Raw genomic sequence first — 20,772 nt, 5'->3', positions numbered from 1 at the left:
GCCGTTTGCCACCTTTTAAACTTTTTTTTTTTTTGCTCATCACTTGCCATTGCCATAGTAAACTCGCCGGCAAACAGAACGAGGCCAAAGCCGACCAACGGCAGGATTCAGCGGTGAAACATAACTGTGAAATCAAATAAATGAATAAAAATCCACTTTTAGTTTAAAGCAGCTTCGATTTCTTTCTGTAACTTTAAATCAACTATGAACTTGAAAAAAAAATGCAGACTAAACTTGAGAACAATGTGATTTTATTTCCCAGTAGATGTCTGACAAGCATTCACAGAAATTTTAAAAACAAAGTGAAATGGAGTCATGATAAGTCTCCTAATTAGAGCCCAGACTTTCCTTAAAGGAAGAAGTAAACACTTTAAAAGCTGTTTTGCTTTTTTTTTCCTTAAAGAAAAAGAAAAAGGAAAACAGTTTGTTTTTTTGGGATGACAAAAACCAATACCAGCCATGTTCACATGCCATAGGTTGTGACGGTATATTGCGATATCACACGAGATGCAAATGTAAGCCAACCAGCTTAACATCAGACTTGAACCAGTTGTTTTACAACTATGAGCAGATTTAACCATTCTTCACGATGTCCTCTAAAAGCAGCCACCTTGTTTTTTTCTGCACTTTGATGCTGTTTTACAACATTCACAAAAAAAAAAGAAAAGAATAGATGAGAATGCATGCTTTGCGTGTGTGTGTGTAAGAAAGTGTGTGTTATTTTCCAGGTATTTTTCAGATTATGCAGTAATCACAGTTACTGCCTTTTCTATGATTCGAACTCAAGTTACAAAAACACTTAAACCTCTGTTTACTATACCTGAACGAAAAAAAAAAAATACAAACAAGTGTGTTCATGTAGAAAATTAAAGTTGGTAAAGTCGAGTAAATTCCTTCACGCTCCAAAACCAAACCTTTGACCGTCCTCTCTGCTCTGCAGGAACACTTTTTAAACTTTCATTCAAGCATTATCCATATCCTCAACACGCTTCACTTCAGTGCATTTGGCTTGCGTTTAAAAACAATAACATCCTTACAGTGTGAAACACATCTTTCAAACACACTCACAGCAGCTGCCTTCAAAATAAAAGCAGTAATTTATTTCAAACCGTTCTGTACCGTGAAGACAATCCTGGACAACCAGGAGCTACATGCGTTGTTAATCTCACACTTTTTCATTATTTAGATTTTTATAATTAGCTTTCCCCCCTCCATTTGTTTCAAAAACAAACAGATCTGCATATCACAGTTTAAATAACTATTTTAAATAAATTATTTCTTTGTGGTATCTTATAAACGCTTAAAAAAAAAAATTGTCCATAGTTTCTGTACCTATTTTTTTAATCTTCGATGGATCTATTAATCCGCTTTTAGTGGTGTCCCTTGGAGGTCATTGCATTGCATTGATTTCAGTTTGTTTCCAACTCTCCACTCATGTAATGACCGGACTTGGAAAAGATACATATGTGTAAAATCATATGTGCCACAGATTTGATGCTCATGAAGGAAACAACATTTAGCTCTATTTATTACAGCGGTGAACGATCAAATCTGTGGCACGCAAGCTTAAAACCTGCCTCTGTGGGGGGTGTTTTTTAGGTACGTGGATTTATCGACGGCTCACAGCAGGTGATTCGCAGGACATGCTGGTGCACAGCTTCTTGTTGCTGGGGCTCTCACTCTCAGTCTGTCTGCTGTGCTTTCCGACACAACCATCTGCAATAAATGGCACTGTGGTTAAAACTCGAATCAGCAAAGGAAAATTGGCTGATTCATAACTCCTTTCTGTAATGTATCTGTGAAGATGGTTAAAATAAAAAAAGGCATAGGGTGCCACTTACTGGCAAGATGAAAAGGTGGCGCTGAGGACACTGAAGGGCTTCTTTGCCACTGTGAGGACAGATAAATGTCAGATTCTTTAAGGACATGTTAGCCTTATCTTCAAAAAGCAAGACATCCAGAAGCTGCTGAATCAGAGATCCCCTTATGCACCAGAATAAATTAACATACATCTCCCCTTTCAACATATTCTCTGAGTCTACGTTTGCTACGTTTGCTGAAGTAATGACCCGTTTCTGCAGCCTGGACTTTACTGTAGCTGCAGAAATGTCTACATTGATGGAGGTTTGATATACTCCAAACATCAAACATAAACAGTATGAAATAAAAGGGAACAAAAACAAAACAAGAAAAACATTGTGGACTCACTATGAACTTGCTGATGTTCTTTAGGGTGCCGAATCGCAAGTAGGAAATATCTCCCTTATCTTTGTCCCGGTCCTGGTCAGAGGTGTATATGTGTGTGATACCGGCTCCTCTGATCAGAGGGACACACTCATCACATGGACACTTGGTTACAAAAAGCATGGTTGGCTCATCCGGTTTGATGTCTCGTGTCCTGAAAGGAGGAGGAACACCTATCAAGCGATGATGAACACTGATTTTCTGCATTCATGTTTCCCCTCCCGCCATTTCTGACAAGTTCTGACCTGAAGGTGAGGGCGTTCTGCTCTGCGTGGATAATGTATCTGTATTTACGTCTCTGGCGATCCTCCTGTTTGGCGTCCATCTGAGGGTACTCGGCGTACTGCGAACCTGCGGGGTAAGCGTTGTACCCACAGCCCACCAGGTAGAGACACCCTGTTCCGTTACAGCCAGCCTGAGATGAGGGGACAGATCAAAATACTACATTAACAACATCAGTGTGGGTGTTAAATCTATCGGTAGCTCTGCTTTAAATGATGAAATAAAGTGTTCTTAATTCCATCTGCATTATACCACGGGCTGAAAAGCAGCCCCAAATCACAACACGGCCTCGACTGTGTTTTACAGATGAGTGTGGACACTCACTGTTGTACCCGTCTCCTGACCTCTTCCACACTGAGCTCTCTCTCTCTTTGTCAAAAAACACTCACCATCTCAAACTGTCCAGAGAGAGCAGCCGCTACTGAGGAACGCGTTAGGATTTATTTGAACATTTTGGGCTCATCATCATGACATTTGTCACAACTGCATCCACCCACACTGAAAACCTCAATGCATTAATACAATCATCCATAAATGGATTTATATAATCCAATTTTGTGCAGACAAAAAAAAAAGAAAAAAAAACTCCTTCTGTACGAGCCTGATGTTATTAGGTTTTGTCAGTTTGTCACCGTGTAATCTGGTGTCAAATCCTACCCGAACCGGCACACAGAAATGCCAACAGTCTACTCTTGTGATGAATTAACGAGTTAAATCAAATCAAAAGGAGAAAAGTTGAGCTCACCGACTGTCCTTTGGCCCAGATCACAGTGCCCACACCCACTTTAGGATCCTCTGAAATGACAGTTATGCATGTATAAGAAGCTGGAAACAAATAGCAAACTATTGACAGGGTCATTGTTAGAAATGATCATAACCTTTACTCAGGAAAAAGTCCTGCAGCCAAACAGCAGTTGTTATGATGCTTGTCAGGCAATATGCAATAGAATGTAGAAGAATGTAGTGTGTGTTATGAATAACCAAACACACCTGTCCTGTAGGCCAGTAGCCTGGCCTGGATCATGCAGTGACGAGCCACTTCTTGGGGCACATCTTCATGACAAGGGGGCAGTGGCACTGACGACTCTTCCCTGGCTCACAGAAGGGACACGATCAAATGAGCGTCAAGTACAAGCGCGTGGCGATGTCTGTGCTGAAAACAGATAAATTTGAGAGTTTCTAACCTGTAGAAGCCGTAGTGTTGCTGTGGCACCCCGGCAGCCACTGCAGCTAAAACTTCCACAAGCTCCCTCATGTTGTTTCTCAGGCTGGAGAAGTAAGGCTCCACACAAAAATTCTCCAGGCCCATGTGCTTCAAAATCTCCTGATGCAGCTGGGACTTACGAACCAGGAACTGTCTGGAGAAATCCTTCAGGCATCTCATTCGTTCTCTGGAACGACACAGAATATTTCTTATAAACGGGCTGAAAATCCAGCTGTGGTCATCCAGCAGTTTCGCAACTTGAGTTTGATTCACTCAATAAATATTTCTCCTTCTCAGTCTGGTTAAATTAAAGATGAAAGACGTTCTCTAATTATTTCTGCAGAATAATCTTTGCTTTGTGCCTCATCTACAGGTTTTCTTGCCCTTTGATGGCTGAAGTCTGACCAGAGGTTAAACTAGGATGCAACAGAGTTCCAGCACCTTTAAATATTAAGTAAAAAATAAAAATATATAGTGGGCGGTTTTATACATAATAACATCAAGCGAGTTTATTCTTAATATCTACCTGCCAAACCCCACACTTTAATTCTGACCAAACCTACGTCAGGAATTTAAGTGTTAGGAAAGCAATAACCGTCCTACGACTGTTGTATTCATAACCACACAGCTGAAATAATTTGGTTCTATACATTTACTCTGCTCTCATGAATCAGATACAGATTTCAGGTTTCTCTCTGCCACGTCATTCTCATATTTAAGTTAATTCTGCAGTCACTACAGTTACAAAGCAAACAATTATTTTGACTTCATTTGTTTTGATGCACTTTAGCGCACTACACTGTAATATAAATAATGATGTGCACATTTATTTTATATTGTTTGACACTGATTTATGAAAACTGGACTTTTTTCCCCCTCTGTTTTCTTGAGTTAACCATCTGGTGTTCTCATCAGCTGAGATTTCTGCTTCAGGTTCAGTTTGTTTGGGGGTTTTTTGGTGCGTGTCGAGAACCTCCTTGGGTTTCCCTCTAAAATATACCAGGCAACTGAGTATAACTTATTAGAAAGAGAATTCAGCACATAGCTCAAAAGTGCTGCTGTGCAGAAGCAGATACAGTAAGTATAGTAAGGTACCTGTTGAAAAGCTCCTCTGTGTTCTGCTTTGGGTCGTCATCAGTGATCCTCTCTGTGAAGTCACAATTTCTGGACGTCTCGGTGACAAACTGTGCTAGGCCGGGTGCCAGCGGCTGCAGCAGCATGCAGATGTGAGGACGGCTGTTGGACTTGAGCTTCTCTACTGCTACAGCATCTAGTAAAGCTTCCTCTGAGATGAAGTGAGCTGGACCGCAGTAGCTGGGAGCCATCAGAAACCGGAACGACAGAATGCTGATCTCAGGGTCCCCGGGCCAGAAGGAGATCTGACTGACTCCAGCTGGAGGAGGAGAGCAAACAGCATTTATCCATCTTAGTTAACTTTGCCCGGGAATGAGAGAACAGAGCTCCAAAGTTCAGCAAACTGCTGATGTAGTTTAATGCCGATAATGCAGTTTACAACAGTACGGCAACACCTGTGGGACATATTCAGTCATACGCTCACAGTAAATAAATATATCATTATGGTGTCAAAGTCTGTCCTGAGTTTCTAAGTGTGTTCACTTCTCAATGTGTCATTCCTCCAATCTGATCATAAAGAGGCTGCTCGCCAAGTCTTATAAAACAGGTCCACTTCAAAGTAAATGAAAGTAAATGAAAGGAGGTGCAGTACCAGAAAGGCTGCAGTTATTCTGACTACAGTTAGGGTGGTGCCTCAAAGTGACAGCAATGTGGTGGACTCCAAAACACACAGAGGCTGGAATGTGTAAGGGTGAGACAACAGAAGGGCAGGTACTTTGGTTCATGCAATCACAATCAGTCATAATCAGTGGGGCGTACATGTCACATTGCATTTTTGATGAATTTGTGTCATAACTATGTTTATAAAGCAGGCCATTGGTCCAAGATATGTAGTTCTGCCTGATCAAGAACATCTCGTTATTTGAGAGTGTGACACAGAAACACATTCACGCTGCGTGTTGTTTTTAGGCTCCCTTAATGCCGTCTACTCATTCCTGCATCATGCCTCCTTCTCCACTCACCGTTAATGATCATCTTCAGGCAAGTAGCGCAGGGTCTCCTCGAGAAGTACAGTTGACAGTCAGCCAGGCGAGCACCATGTTGGATGATGGCTGCCTGTCCAGCGTGGAGCTCAGCTCCTGAACAATGAAGTCCCACCACTTTGCTTTCCCGCACCACCACCAGACCCATCCCATGGAGCTGAAGCACAGTACAGATACAGTTATTAATTTTACACACAAGTGCTAGTAAAGATGGACATGAATCGCTCCACAGAACTTGATGATTTTTTTCCCTAGATTGCATACATCACTGTGTTTTTATATTCAAACTAACCTGATTACCACCATCCTCCTCCGTTTGCTCCTGAGGGAATAACTCCATCCATAAACTCAGCAAGGTGAAGAGGTTTACCTTTGACAACCTGGGGCCATGACCTGAAGCAGAGACAAAGCTGAATTAAGCCATCTTGTGCACAATGCTTTCCTGAAAAGCTGCAGTTACACATGCTTGGATGAGAATATATACCATGAAGATTACTAATGTTTGCATGGTTTAAAGGCCCCACCGAAGCTAACTTGGCCTGTTGACTGAGATTTAGAAAAATATAACATTTATTTCAGATACACGCAGGTGAAGACCTATGTCTATTGATCTGAGGATGGGGATTTTGCCATATAATGTGAATAGGATAAGATGATCGGTCAAGTCTAAGATAAATATATGCAGCATTGTGTAATGTGTAAATAAAGGCTGTCAGCCGTGGCCATTTAAAGTGCCTCTCTGGTAAACTGTATCTCATGAAGCTGCGGTTTTGTGGCATGACAGAAGGGAAAAATATGAAGCTAAACTACTGGAAGAACTCTTCCTCCAGTTGGCTCACCTTGTATTTTGCTGTCAGTCTGGGTGCTGCTGTCTCTTGTTTCTCGACACGGTGTGGACCGGCCCGGATCGGCTCGGTTCCATATTTGGCTTTCTTCCATTCAATCAATCTGTCAGCTACAGAAAACGATATAATACGTCGACCCGACGTTCAGCAAGAGAAGAGCCGGATGAAGCTTTCTTTTGGTATCCTTTTTACTGTTAAGTTAGATAGTCACATGAATACTATTTTCAACCGACGCTTTCAAAATAAAAGCATAAAAAGACACCGATTTGGTAAATAAAGTTGCACCAATAAAGAAATTCACCTACAAATATGAACTTACACTTCAGAATATTTTTTTTTATAACGACTAGTTAAAGTCACGTTGAAATACGATGAGTAACGGTAACTCTCAGCAACCGGTGACTTTTTAAGTTACAGTGTTACAGTGCTAACATTACTAGCACTAACTCGCGTATTACGATACAATGATTCTTAATAAAACACTGTACAGCCGATAAATACTTGGACGAACGTAACTTCATGTCTTTCTACCGCAAGCAGAAACTGCCTCCCTCTTATTTAAAGGAGAAGGAGCCGTTCTTCTGTGACTTCGCTAGTGGACGGTATCTTGACAGTTCCGGATTCCTTCCGGAAATATTTTCTGACGCTGTCACATGGGCGGGGCCAATTGGTTGGCTGTCAGCACGCAACAAAGTACACATCATTTCAACTGCTAAACATAAGCAGTTAAGCCCATACACTTTTCCGAGCCCATACACTCACGTGCAAGCACATTGCTCTCATTCTCCACAGAGAGCAGTGGCGCATACCTGTGACATCACTAACCCTTATCTTACGTTGTCTTAAAGACACACCACACAATTGTGACTGTTACAAAGCGTTTTTGAACTAAAAATCAAGAATGTGGGATACTGTTTGTCATTTTATTGATAAATACATTTCATTTTTATACATTTTATTAATGAAAAATCGACTAAAATTTCACCAAAATGTACCACTTTTTATAAAAAATTTCCTTAAGTGATATATTCTTTTTAAAATCTCACATTCCCATCTATAATTTTGATTTATAGATGTTATATCATTCTATTTGCATGTATATTTTTCACGTTATCATTTTGCCATAAAACATAATTATTTGCATCAAAGAGCCAATAAAGAGCTAGACAATAAAAAAAATACAAAAATATACAAGAACAAAAATAGTTATGACAAGTGAACAAATCAGATTTAAGAAATATTTATTTCATCACAGAAATATAATCCCCATAGCTAAATTAAAAAAGTAAAATAATACAGTATGTCTCAAGTATGTAACAGCAACAGAATAATAATGCATACCCCAAACACTGCAATGCTGTAAGCTGAATATAAGCATGGACCTAATGGTTTTATAAACTTCTCCTAAACGATGAAAGAGACAGAGAGAGATAGAGAGAGAGAGAGAGAGAGAGAGAGAGAGAGAGAGAGAGAGAGAGAGAGAGAGAGAGAGAGAGAGAGAGAGAGAGGAGACAGAGTGTGTGTGGGAGGATGGCTGTTAGCTTACTGCCCGCTTTTTACTTCAGTTTAATTTAAAAAAAAAATGAAGGAACAGCTCATAAAAAACAAAACAAGCAGAAACTGTAAACCTAGACCTCATTTCCCGAAAACAATGATTTCCACAGAAGCTCTCAAAGCATCCTAAATTACTTTCCAGCCTGAACTGAAGCTGTGCTTAATAATAAATAGCAGTTCTGCTTTAGTTGGAGCGAACAGAAACTCCTCCTCAAGCATCTGAGTACATCAAGAAATAGAAACCTATCAAGGAAATAGAAACTGATCTCACATTGGCTTTACTGGGAGACGGCATGGTTGACATGTTGTCCTAAAGGCTAGGACGCACAGGGAGTTTTTGGTCATCAGACGACAAAGTAAAAGAATGAAAAAAAGTGCTTCAAAGCATTCCTCTTTCTTTAATATGCAATGTATCCTGTAGCTTTGTTTAGTGCAATTTCTGCTCCATATATAGAAAAACCTACAGAAACTAAGATGAATTCCTCTTAAGCACTTTTGTAGATTTATTTTTAATTTGCCCGAACACAGAAACCAACCTGTAATGATGAAAATGCTAATAATGCGGAAACCTGAGCAAGTTTCCACAGTACATGCCTTAGATACAACACATTTTACTTGCAATGGAAGAAAAAAAAAAAGGAGCTAATGCCGTAATTTTACCAAAGACTGTTATTTTTCTTAACTGAAAAGCGCAACTTTCTCAGTCTATATATTCCATAGATTTTTGAATAAGCTTAAAAAATCAACCTCTTAGTATTACGGAATATAAAGAGATGACTGTAGTGCTGCAGAGGAAATGTGAGGCAGAATGAACACACCTAGTATAACAGGTTTTAACTTCCCAAAATGTACAAAGGACATTTACCAAGCAAGCAACTCATAACAAACCACAGCAGGCTCTGCATCAGCTGTGTATGTCATGTATATGTATGAGTTTGTCTTTATCAATCAGTTGCTTTGAGTTAAATACAAAGAGCTGCTGAATACCAAATTAGAGCCTGACTTATATAAGATATCTAAGGCCGATACAGATATTTGGTGATTCAAAAATCTTACAGTCTGATATATTGGTCAATTTTTTTTTTTTTTCATTTCAGAGAAACTCAACAAATCAATTTCCCTAAATTGCTACGTTATTTACTCTGCTCAGATCAGCTATAGGTGCTCCAACAGGTAATGCCAAACTTACCCTGTGTCAGCTGGTGGACAAACTATGCAATGTCAGCAATCATAACATGGTAGAAGGGTCTTTCTCCCATCTCCTCGTTACTTTCTTAAGTTTTCCTGTATGAACGCAAACACTAACAGACTGGCAATTAACCAATGCAATCAATTCACCAATAAATTGGGCTCTACTGCTAAGTGTGTGAAACATGTTTACATTACAGTGTTCATCTCTTTAGATTAGGTCAGTAGTTTATTCCTTCCAGATCTTTGGTCCCTCACATGAACTTTTCCAGAGAGTGAATGAACAAAGCAAACGCTGCTGAGAAAAAATAAAAAAAATTCAAGTATACGTAACATATGTAAAGAACTTCCACAGAAAAGGCGCCATGGGTTTGGCCAAAGTGCTCATTTTAGATCCACAGATAACGCAGCTTAAAATCCAGTTAAAGCATCTTGTGAATAATGTTGTTTAAGTGCTTCTTTAAAGTATATATAAATAAGTATTTCAAGAAAGGGCCTCCTCTTTTGTCGTGGATGGGATCAACAGGAATGTGAAAACTGTGGTGTTGCATTCTGCTGCTGCACACGCAGCGTGACCAAATCCACTCGGTCATTAGTTGGTTTTTTTCTTTCTTTTTTAGGTTGCAGGAGCCTAAAAGCACCACTCAGTTCTTGAAGGCTCCACAGCGGCTAGCTTTGCTGATAAACTCCTTCAGCATTGCTCCGTCTACCTGCCAGAAGGCTTCGGTCTGAGTTACCCGAGTCAGGTGGTTTATGCAAAACCTGAAACAAAACTCTTCCAGGTCCTGGAAAATCAAACAATAGAAAAATAATAAGGAGATTAGATTGCAAAAGAAAGAACAAACATTCCGATGCTTATTTTACAGGGTGTTAAACCTTGTAATCCCTGACAGTTTTCCTTTGCTGCTATACCATAGTGCAGACTCGGGCAGACTGCCATCACTCTCAGACAGACTGGTGAAGGTTTGCAAATAACAGCTGTCTAATATTTAAACACAGACTGATTGTCAACATGTTGCAATCACCGTGTGAGTGCGCTGATCAGTATAATAGAGGACCCGACTCGACTGCTTGCATTCTTCTACACAGCAAGGTTGCTGAGCGGCTGCTGTGAAATTACTGCCCTGCAGCAACAACGTCATGAATTCTGGAGGAATTTCTGTTCAGGTGTCTGAGGTTCTGACTCTGAATGTGTGCAGTTAATATAAATTTCTGTTTATATATGTGTGTACGTCCTTCATTTTGGCCAGTTTATTACAGTTAATCACTATATTATCACAAACAGATTGCATGTAATTGCAGCCTTGACCCAAGCTCAAACTGATAGCAGACTGACTGTCGTATTGCAGTTTTATTGCACCCAAGTCATTTTTGAAGATGGACACTGACTGTGAGTCGTCGCAGACCTGATCCACGTCTTTAAAGCAATTATTTTAAAGGCAACAAGATCACAAGCTCATGGCACACAAACATTTTGGTCGTCTGGTCCAAAATGTGAATTTATCTACCACCTCAGCTTATCCACCTGACAAACCTGTTTATAACTGTACCTCTGCGTCGTATCGTATGGCAGCAGACAGCAGGGTGAAGGCGTTTTCCACAGTGATTCCTCTCTTGATGATCTGCTGACACAGGCGTTTCAGGCGGTTTTCACAATAAGAGGTGGCCAGGTCCAACAGGCCTGCAGCACAACACACAAACACACACACAGTGTCAAAAACAAACATCCTTCTACACACTCTAAGAACATATTTAACAGTTGCATTCATACTAACCAATGGCATCCTCAGGCGAAAGGTCAACAGTGTCTGTGTAAAGAAACTGCAGGAAGGACCTGTAGACGGGATACGAGAACTGGCCAATCTCTATCACTTCCTGCTGATCCTCCGTCCACTGGGAGCGAAACATTGAACGGAAATGCTCGCACCTAGCCGCGATAAAAATACTTTATTTACAATGTATACAAATGGTCAAATAGTCAAAACCTGACATGTTAAGGGCTGCCAACAAAAATCACAGGCTGCCTTAACTGCCCTGAAACAAAGCACAGCTACCAAATGCATCAAGGCTATCTTTCACTTATAGCTATGTAGATAATAAACACACCTGATCTTCAGCACAGCTTTGTGAACGTGGATGTATTTGCCATCAACACTGAACTTGAGGTCAGCCGTTTCTGGACTGTCGAACTCTTTCCTCATAGCCTCTGCAACCGTCAGGAAGTCATCTTGCTCTAGAAGAAAACCCCCCCGCAGTAGAAACAGTTCTAGTACTTAGACAGCTTTCATTTTTGTTTGTTTTTTACACAAATAATCCACAATTTGTTGTCTCTTCTCTCACCCATAGACATGAGGCGCCACATAACGGATGGCGTAGCGAAGCAGGCAAAGACGTCGTCTGTGTTGGTGAGGTGCGTGAGGTGTGGCAGGACAATGGATTGGCCCCGGCACTGACCCCACATAAAAACCTGGAGGAGGAGTGAAATGATAATGCTCCTGGATTTTTTTTGTCTTTTTTTTAGAATAAAGAATTCCAGAAACCAAAGAAATACAAGACTGTGCATCACTTTGAAAGATGAATGCTATACCTGCCCACTTTGGGTCTTGGCTGCCGACATGTGTGTCGAATGGCATGCTGCCACCTCGACGACCCTGCCAAATTAGAGACGTGTTAACACAGGGAAGCTTTTCCTTCTTAATTATTGTACTGAAACATGTCAAAAGTCTGAAAGCTGTTTTGCTGTGGCATGATTTGCCCCAAAATATCTACAATTAGGGAAAGAGCATTGTTTTGTTTACTGCAGACGACTACTTAAGACCAGGAGCGGAGGCAGAGGTACAGAGGGAGGAAATGAGGACAGGAAACTAAATATTAACAGGAAATGTCCGACACCCTTCCCTCTCCTTCCTACCTCTCTTTGTCAGCCATGATGTGCACAGGGCTGAGGTGGTTGCTCTTGGTGCCAGTTCCCAGTTGACCATAGGTATTTGCTCCCCAGGCATATAGCAGCCCTTTATCGGTTAGGGCCAGGCAGTGTCCATAGCCCGATACAATCTGGAAGGTAGGGATGGATTTAAATGCGGCTGATAAAAAAAATTACCCAATCAGATGTAAGCACAAACCATGAGTCATCCTCAAGGCAATTATTGATATTAAAAACTCATTCATGTGGTTGTTGGATGTCTCACCTGTTGAATGCACATCCCTTGGAGTGCAGCGACACGGCAAGGTGTCAGCTGATTTCCATTGTTGCCAATTCCCAACTGCCCATTTCCATTGTAGCCCCAGCCGTAAACCTAAAGAGAAATAAAAGCCACCCTGTTTACCATCAAGTTCAGATTTCTCAATGAGATCACTAAGAATTTATTTAACATCACCTCTCCATTGTCGACAAGAGCCATAGAGGAGGTTTGCCCACATGTGATGCCCGATGCATTCTTGCCCTGCAGGCATCCGGTGACCTTCCTGGGGTAGGGTTGGTTGGCTGTGGAGCCTGAACCAATCTGGCCACAGTTATTATATCCCCATGCAAAGACCTAGAGAGGATTGACAATGTTGTAGTGTGAGAAAAAACACCTTTCTCAGAATGATGTTATTGATGCTGTACTCTGAGTTGTTCTGTTTGAGTAACATCTCAAACAGAAAAACTTGAATGTACATGAACAAACTGGGAAAAGGATGCAATACTTAACGTACACTTAGTAATATTTTAAATGGCAACAGCCTTTCCAGCTTACCACACAAACAACCCCATTAGCTTTAATGCCGCTGGGTTAAAGAAAAACTTCTTAGTGTGACACCTAAAGGCCTCAAGGTGGCAGGTCAAGGTATATAAGGGTGACCCCCTTAGGGCTAAACTTTTTATTTAGAGTGGTACATAAAAATAAGAATATTCTAATTTCAGTCATATTTGAATGATATTTTATTAATTAAATTAAATTATGTGTGCCACATATTCCTTTTCATTACCTACTATTGCCATCCCTGCTCTTTTCTTTTGTTGTTTAAGAGTGAATGGAAACAGTTTACCATCCAGCACCATAGCACCAAATCCCAACAGCAGTCACCTCAATATGCTTTATATTGTAAGGTTACGACTGTACAATAATAGAGAGAAAACCTAATCACTCAGCTGATCCCCACTAGTAAGCACTTGGTGACAGTGGGAAGGAAAAACTTCCTTTTAACAGGAAGAAACCTCCAGAAGAACCAGGTTCAGGGAGAAGCATCTGCCAGGACCAGCTGGGGGTGAGGGGAAAAGAAGAGAACAGAGCGAGACAGGAAAAGACACGCTAAACACATTTAACGGTAATTTAAAAAATATATATAAAAAAGGACTTGCCTCTCCATCCAGAGTGAGAGCCATAGAGTGATGTGAGCCACACGACACCTCTTTCACTTTTTTGTTCTGCAGGTTAGCGGTGATCAACACGGGGGAGAGTCCCGGGTTGGTCGACCCATTCCCCAGCTGACTGTAACCATTGTGACCCCATGCAAACAGATGTCCATCTGCAACACATAAAAACAAATTTAAGCTGTCAATGTTATACAGGTTTTGGTTATACAGTGTCTGAGTTTCTATTTATGTTATTAGCACATTTTTTAGTTCAGGTAAACCCTTTCATGCATGAATTATGACAACCTGAATCAGGATTTTTATTCATCTTTAGGTATGAAAAAAAGATTTTTGAACGTATTTTTTTTAAACATTTACTTATTTATTTATTTACATGTACAGGACCTGGAAAAACTAGTCCATTCATCATTCAGCATTCATCTTTAGTAGGCTTGATTACCGTAACAGCATCTTTACAGGTCTACCTAAAAAAATCAGTCAGACAACTACAGCTCATTTAGAACTCTGCTGCTCGAGTCCTCACTAAGACCAAAAAAGTGGACCACATCAGTCCAGCTCTGAGCTCTTTACACTGGCTGCCTGTCCGTCAGAGGATAGATGCTGGTCTATAAAGCTCTGAATGGTTTAGGACCAAAATACATCAATGACCTCCTGACCCAGTATGAACCATCCAGATCCCTCAGGTCATCTGGATCCGGTCTTTTATCAGTTCCCAGAGTCAGAACCAGACACGGAGAAGCTGCATTCAGCTTTTATGCTCCATATATCTGGAACAAACTCCCAGAAAGCCTCAGATCAGCTGAAACACTCAGTTTATTTAAATCCAGGTTGAAGACTCACCTGTTCTCAGCTGCATTTGAATAAAGCACCAAATCCACACTTTTAAGCTTAAATTTCAAAACTTACATTTTAACTACTGATTTTATCTACTGTTCCTTTTTTCCCCATTGTAAATCATGCTTTTTATTTGTTTTTTAATGTCTCTGTAAAGCACTTTGAATCAACTTGCCGTTGAACTGTGCTGTATAAATAAACTTGCTTTGCCTTTTCAAAGGGTTGATGTGTATACATCGATGTGTATACATTGTATGTCCATCAGTTGATGTGCATACAACTGATGTGTATGGACTGACACATCAGTGTCCAATGTAGTGGTTTATGTGCAAGTACACCATCAACACTGACACAAATACAAGAAAACAGCCTTTGAATAGCTGTCCACTGTAGTGACCACTATACATGAAAGTGTTAAGCTCATATTAGTGACATTTCCACTGTTCAATAGAAAAAAGTCAACCTTTCTGTAGAAATTGACCAATATTGAGCACATGACTATACAATGAAATGCTTATGCAGCAGGATGAAAACATTATGCAACTTGTGGCCAGTATGCAATTCACTGATATGAACTGCTGAAACCTGCCTGTCAAGACATTTAATACCAAAGTTTTTGAGTGGAAATTCGCCTACCGTCAGTAGCTAATAGGACATGAGGTCCGCTGCCATAGCTCACACTGGCTACCTTCTTCCCTCGCAGGAAGTCCAGTTTCTTCGGCATAACAGTGCTCAGACTGTCTCCTGTACCAAGGCAGCTACTGCAGTTTAACCCCAACACAAATACCTGGAAACAGTAACACACATTTCAAAATACAGAGACACAGTGCAGATACACATTGAAAGTGCTGTGTTGTAGGTTATCAACAAACACAAAGCAAATAGATGCTCATTGTGTGACTTATGTGTTTTGATTGAGATCAGCTGTGCTCTGGTATGGTGGCATTCAAACAGGAAAGTGAAAACAATGCAGGATCTCCTGCGGCATATTTTTTCTTTCCCAACAAAACACACGCTTATGAAATAAACCTTCACATAAAAAGCGCACATTTCACACAGCAAACCCCATCGGCTTCATACGTTTTCCTGTTGTTTAAACTGTCACGTAACTACAGAGCAAACGACACACTTCATGTAAAGTCAGAATTAGATTCAGGCACAAATATAAGGAAGACAAAACAAGTACAATCATTCGAGTGCTATTTAAAGAGCTCATATCATAAACAGAAACTATCAAATGTGCACTCCTCACCTCATTTCCATGGGTGATATAGATTGCTTCATTGGCAGTGGTGCCAAAGACACAGGCCTGTCGCACTGTAGCTAGTTCCTGAGCACTCAGCAGGTAGAACAGGGACCATTTACTGACATCCATCACCACTCCTGCAAAATTCAGTCTTCCTAGCTGGGAAGTAGGAGGAGTCAGGGATGATCGGGGAGAGGAGGAGGGCACAGGAGGGGGATGACGAGGGGAAGGGAGGACCCGAGGAGGAGGCGATGGTGGTGGTGGCGTGGAGCCAGAAGAACCATCCCTGCTGTCGCTTTAGACAAGACAAGAAATATATTAAAGATAAATAGACAAAGTTCGTTTTTTAAACAGTTACATTACTATAAAGAGGGGTAACATTTATTCTTCTTCTCTTGAAATGACAGGCAAGTATTTGGCAAGTTCAGAACTACATCAAATAATACCTGTATGTCTTGGGAAATGCATCTCAATCTCATGTAAATGAGGCATAGCATGAGGCCAAAGCAATAACACATAATGTTACTCTCAACTCCTGAGAAAAGCCAGCGAGCTGATATTGGATATAGCTGATAAGCAGGGACGTTTTAAATTGCTACATTTTTTTCCACCTTAGCCAGCATAATAATAATATTAGCAATAATGGTAATAATAACAATAATTAAAAAAAGAAACAAAACAAGCATACCGTACTCTAATTTACTGCTCCCCTTTTTTTCAACCCTACGTAGAAAAACTTTTAATTTCACTCCTTAAAGGCACCACAGCAGCAAAGCTAACTGCGATTAAAAGCTTGTGATGAACGGAGAAGCTAGTAGCTTAGTTAAGCGCTTTCTTGTGCTCTTCCTACCTAAAGCATCGCTCCATAACAACGAGTCGACTGAGAAAAGACAGACAGCGACAGCGTTACGGCAACAACTTTAAGAATAAAAACGACCACTTCTACAGCGTGTAAACTCGTGTTAATAAATACATTTACCTGAAAAAAAATCGCTCGTCCGGTGTTTACAGTAGCCGAGCCGCGTCGAGAGTGGTCAGTTGTTCTTCTTTGCGCATGATACGCGCGGTTGATTAAGCGGGCGCGTAGGAGCACCACTGCCCCATCCGGCCCTCAGTTAAATAACACCTAGATGTAGACGTGCACTTACCAGCCACAGATGGGGATAACGCTCACGGCCCGAACCAAAGCCGCAATTCTCCTGTAATGAAATCGATCTTCAACGAATTAATTTTTTTACAGTGTTATTATATTTATCTACAAATACTTAAAGGTAGGTATACTAGAACAAGTCAAGTTTCTGCAGGTGACAAAGAAATAATTATAACTTAAGCAGTAATTTTAGGTCATGTATGAGTAGTTTTAAGCATCACTCGACTTACAGGAAAGACGAAATAATTATATTCTAAGTATATTTAACTAGTGCCTAAATTCTGGGTATTTTGCAGGAAAGGAGACATAAATTATACTGTAAGTAATTTTAAGAACCACATAAGTAATTTTAAGTATGGTGTAATTTGTGGGAAAACAAACAATATAAGTGAACTGGACTTTTTGGGAGGCAGGCTGTATTATGGAGTGGCTATACTTGGTCTAACTTCCAGGTACTTCCAACTTCTGTACACTCTTTTAAAAGTTATGTTTGAGCTGTGATTGTGCAAGAAAAAAGTTAGACTAGGCTCCATCACTGTGAGGTCACATAGCCCTACACATTTTGATAGTACTTATTTTTTCTTGTTACTTGGTAAGGGAGAACTGTCCTTATCACATTTATATTGTTTAAAACAGGACAGTTGAATAATCAGCATTACTTAGCACTTAGTTCCTCCTACGCCGAGCGGCGCATCAGCATAACTCAAATTAAATAAAGTTTTCAAAAAATAAAGCCGTGAAAAGGCAAGATTAATCCATTCTAAAATATGGCTCACACTCAAGTATTTTACATTTTGTTTTTCTACAAAATTACTATGAAAAGTGGAACTACTTAAAATTATCTAACTACTTAAATATACTTACAATCAGTGTTGGTCAAGTTACTTGAAAAAAGTAATCAGTAACTAATTACTGATTAATTCCCCCAAAAAGTAATCCCGTTACTTTACTGACTACTTATTTTCAAAAGTAATTAATTACTTAGTTACTTAGTTACTTTTTAAAAACCTGATTTACAACCCGAATAGGTGATAAAGTGATAGATCTTTCAGCCCAATTCTACTTTTTCTGCATAATCCATCATACAAAATGTAATCAAATGGAAAAGTCTCCTTTTTTTAAAACTTGTTTCATTAGTTTTAATCTTTTAACTTTATGCATCAAGCAAAAATTTAATTATATGCAACATTCTCTGACTTGAATAAATTAGTTTAACATTTAAACCTATTTTCTACACATTCCAGCACATAAAATAAAATATTTTTTGTGTTTACACTCAGTCTTTCAAATAGATGCAAGTAAAACACAGCAGAAAATAAATAAAGTCAAAGACTCAGCGGTCCTGTTGCTCTATTTTCACCTGTAAAGCAGGAGTGGGGTAGGCGGAGGTTTACCCTGGTGCAGGTGTGCCGCGGTCAGTGGAAGAATCCGCGAGTTTCTCTGTGAGTTTCCCATTATGTCGTTGCGCACTCGGTGCTTGCTTGGAAGTTTAGGGGTTTTTTCGCTGTAAAAAGAAGTTTTCTTCCCACGAACAATAGACACTAATGTTTTTGTCACTTTTTACAGAATCAAACTCAAAGTAAGGTCAGTACTTCCACCCTTTAAACGCTGCATTGTTGATCTGCACACAGCTGTTTTCATGAAAGTTGCTCTTGCTTACCTCACTGTCATGAGACATTCTCGCAAAAAAATCACGGTTTTAGTAACGCAGTAACGCAGTGTTCCTACAGGAAAGTAACGGTAATCTAATTACCATTTTTGCGATAGTAATCCCTTACTTTACTCGTTACTTTAAAAAAGTAACGCGTTACAAGTAACACGTACTGCCCATCTCTGCTTACAATATAATTATTTCTTTGCTTCCTGGGTCATGACACGTGACCCTTTTATTCTAGTGTACTTACCATGAAGTCTTTGTCGACAAATATAATTACTTTGTAACTTCAAATAAAATAACTGAAATTCCTTTAAATTACTGAGGAATTATGCAATAGTTGTGGGCCGTATTATTACGTTACCCAGATGGGCAACAGCTCTCGTGGTTCTGTAATGGTCTGAGGTCCGAAACATACCTTTTACAGTCCACACTGTGTGATACTCCTGTCAGCTATTCACACAGGCTCACCAAAACTGGTCAAGTGGAAAAATGTTGCCTCATCTGATGAGTCTTGATCTCTTGACAATAAAGCTGACTTTGACTGATACTCACAAGTTAAAATTTCTTATTTAAATCCCCATATGTGGGGGAAAAAAGCTGCATATAAATAAAACATTATTATTAAATTTCTGTGAACCCCCCCTCCAAAAACAACCAGAAAACGTGTCCTGTCTCAACCACCTTGTAGTTCCTGTTTATGAACAGTAGGTGGAGTACTGGCACACACTGTAGCATTGGGCTCTTAAGGTTTAATGCGCTGCAACAAGCGAGGTGCTTTCCAAGTGAACAGCAGAACATCAAGGCTTTAATACGGGGTCAGTTCAGTCTGATTGAGTATAAAAACGCATTTGTGGTTTGAAAACAACAGACTAAACTAAAATAATATTCACTGAATGATTTTGAAATTTAGATTTCCAGTGCAATAATAATGCCTCCAGTGGACCACCAACAGGTAGTTGGCCAGAAGGAATATAATTTATTTTTCTTTTTTCAAATACTACAAAAAAAAAAAAAGGGGGGGGGGGGGTTATTTCAAAAGGGAACGTGAAGCCTTACAGATGATATTGTCCAATTAGGGTTCCCCTTTTCATGCAGTTGTGGTCTATTCTGTTACTTAGTGCTTGGTTATATGATATTCCCTGGATGGATGCAGGCCATGTTGTGTTTTTCTCTCTGAGCTAACAGATCAATACATCAGCAGGCTCAATGCTAACGCAATTCTCAATAGCATGGTGCCCATGACACGCTCCAGGGACAGTCTAAAAATCCACTATTCAAAGGAAGTGTCACTTTTTATACAGTAATAGGTCTTTGCTTTAGCCAACACATGATGTATTTCGCTACTCGTGTACTTCCGTCGCTCTTATCTGCCACCTACAGCTGTAGAAAGCTTCTTTCATAAATATACCCAAACATTGTCTGTGTTGATTGTCAGACATCCAGGTCATGGAAAGTCCATTTGGGCTTTCATCAAATAGGCAAAGATACACAATAAAGAAGGGAGAAACAGAAGGACAAGCGGAACAACATTGTTATCCCAGCAGGTTTATCATAGAAACTCAGGTGAATCTTCTCCAAGCATGACTTCCCAGTGAACTTCAGACCCAGCCAGCCACTTAGACAAAAACTGGTTCATCCCAAAGACAAAGCAAACAATGTTGTGTACCTGTACAGTGCAGCAAGGACAGCTCAGAACTCTGCACTGGAGAAACCAAACAGCCATACATATGCTCGACCTCATAAACACATGGCACAACATAGAACAGCCACTTCGACAGGACGAGCTGTACGTCTGCATCTGAAGGCCAAAGGCCACTCTTTCGAGGATGCCAGAGGAGTTGAAGTAGCCACGTATGTCCACTGTGAACAACCATTTTTGAACAGAGGGGGTGGATTACAACACCAACTGTCTGCCACCTACAATTTAGTTTTGAGATCCCTTCACAGGTGCCTTAACGCCCACTCATATCTTGCGTCAGGTGATCTCATCAGGTCACATGATAGGTTGAGGCAAGGTCTCACATAGTTTCATCCAAACCCACACCCTTTTTCACACCTTGGTTCATGTAATGAGGCACATGATCAATAGTGGGT

General features: G+C 40.2%; 2 protein-coding genes across 7 annotated transcripts; both read right to left on the bottom strand.

Annotated features, from left to right (window-relative positions):
* Window position 1: 1 nt before the first annotated feature.
* cdadc1 (cytidine and dCMP deaminase domain containing 1) lies at window positions 2–7,583 on the bottom strand. 4 transcript variants are annotated; one of them, XM_005920073.3, is made up of 12 exons: window positions 7,209–7,583; window positions 6,687–6,802; window positions 6,140–6,240; window positions 5,827–6,004; window positions 4,826–5,123; window positions 3,711–3,917; window positions 3,517–3,617; window positions 3,272–3,321; window positions 2,490–2,659; window positions 2,209–2,398; window positions 1,842–1,890; window positions 2–1,716 (listed from the first exon to the last, which is right to left on the bottom strand). In XM_005920073.3, exons 2-12 carry the CDS (start codon window positions 6,784–6,786, stop codon window positions 1,610–1,612), a joined length of 1,551 nt encoding a protein of 516 aa, XP_005920135.1. In that variant the 5' UTR covers window positions 6,787–6,802; window positions 7,209–7,583; the 3' UTR covers window positions 2–1,609. The 4 variants fall into 4 exon arrangements, with proteins under 4 accessions (XP_005920135.1, XP_005920132.1, XP_005920134.1 ...); XM_005920070.3 differs by lacking the exon at window positions 7,209–7,583 and adding an exon at window positions 7,012–7,202 and having other exon boundaries at window positions 6,687–6,883; XM_005920072.3 differs by lacking the exon at window positions 7,209–7,583 and adding an exon at window positions 7,012–7,202.
* A 681-nt stretch (window positions 7,584–8,264) lies between these two features.
* rcbtb1 (regulator of chromosome condensation (RCC1) and BTB (POZ) domain containing protein 1) lies at window positions 8,265–16,959 on the bottom strand. 3 transcript variants are annotated; one of them, XM_042219895.1, is made up of 13 exons: window positions 16,851–16,959; window positions 15,878–16,166; window positions 15,262–15,412; window positions 13,777–13,943; window positions 12,812–12,970; window positions 12,623–12,730; window positions 12,346–12,488; window positions 12,022–12,085; window positions 11,775–11,901; window positions 11,541–11,667; window positions 11,210–11,361; window positions 10,985–11,115; window positions 8,265–10,219 (listed from the first exon to the last, which is right to left on the bottom strand). In XM_042219895.1, the coding sequence occupies exons 2-13, from the start codon at window positions 15,998–16,000 to the stop codon at window positions 10,079–10,081; spliced, it is 1,593 nt and encodes a 530-aa protein (XP_042075829.1). In that variant the 5' UTR covers window positions 16,001–16,166; window positions 16,851–16,959; the 3' UTR covers window positions 8,265–10,078. The 3 variants fall into 3 exon arrangements, with proteins under 3 accessions (XP_042075829.1, XP_005920136.1, XP_042075830.1); XM_005920074.3 differs by lacking the exon at window positions 16,851–16,959 and adding an exon at window positions 16,722–16,842; XM_042219896.1 differs by lacking the exon at window positions 16,851–16,959 and adding an exon at window positions 16,560–16,711.
* Window positions 16,960–20,772: the final 3,813 nt, after the last annotated feature.

The sequence above is a fragment of the Haplochromis burtoni genome, unplaced genomic scaffold (assembly GCF_018398535.1).
Source record: "Haplochromis burtoni strain Fernald_Lab_line unplaced genomic scaffold, NCSU_Asbu1 Contig_40, whole genome shotgun sequence".
NCBI classification, from domain to species: domain Eukaryota; kingdom Metazoa; phylum Chordata; class Actinopteri; order Cichliformes; family Cichlidae; genus Haplochromis; species Haplochromis burtoni.
This window is presented reverse-complemented; position numbering and strand designations above follow the sequence as displayed.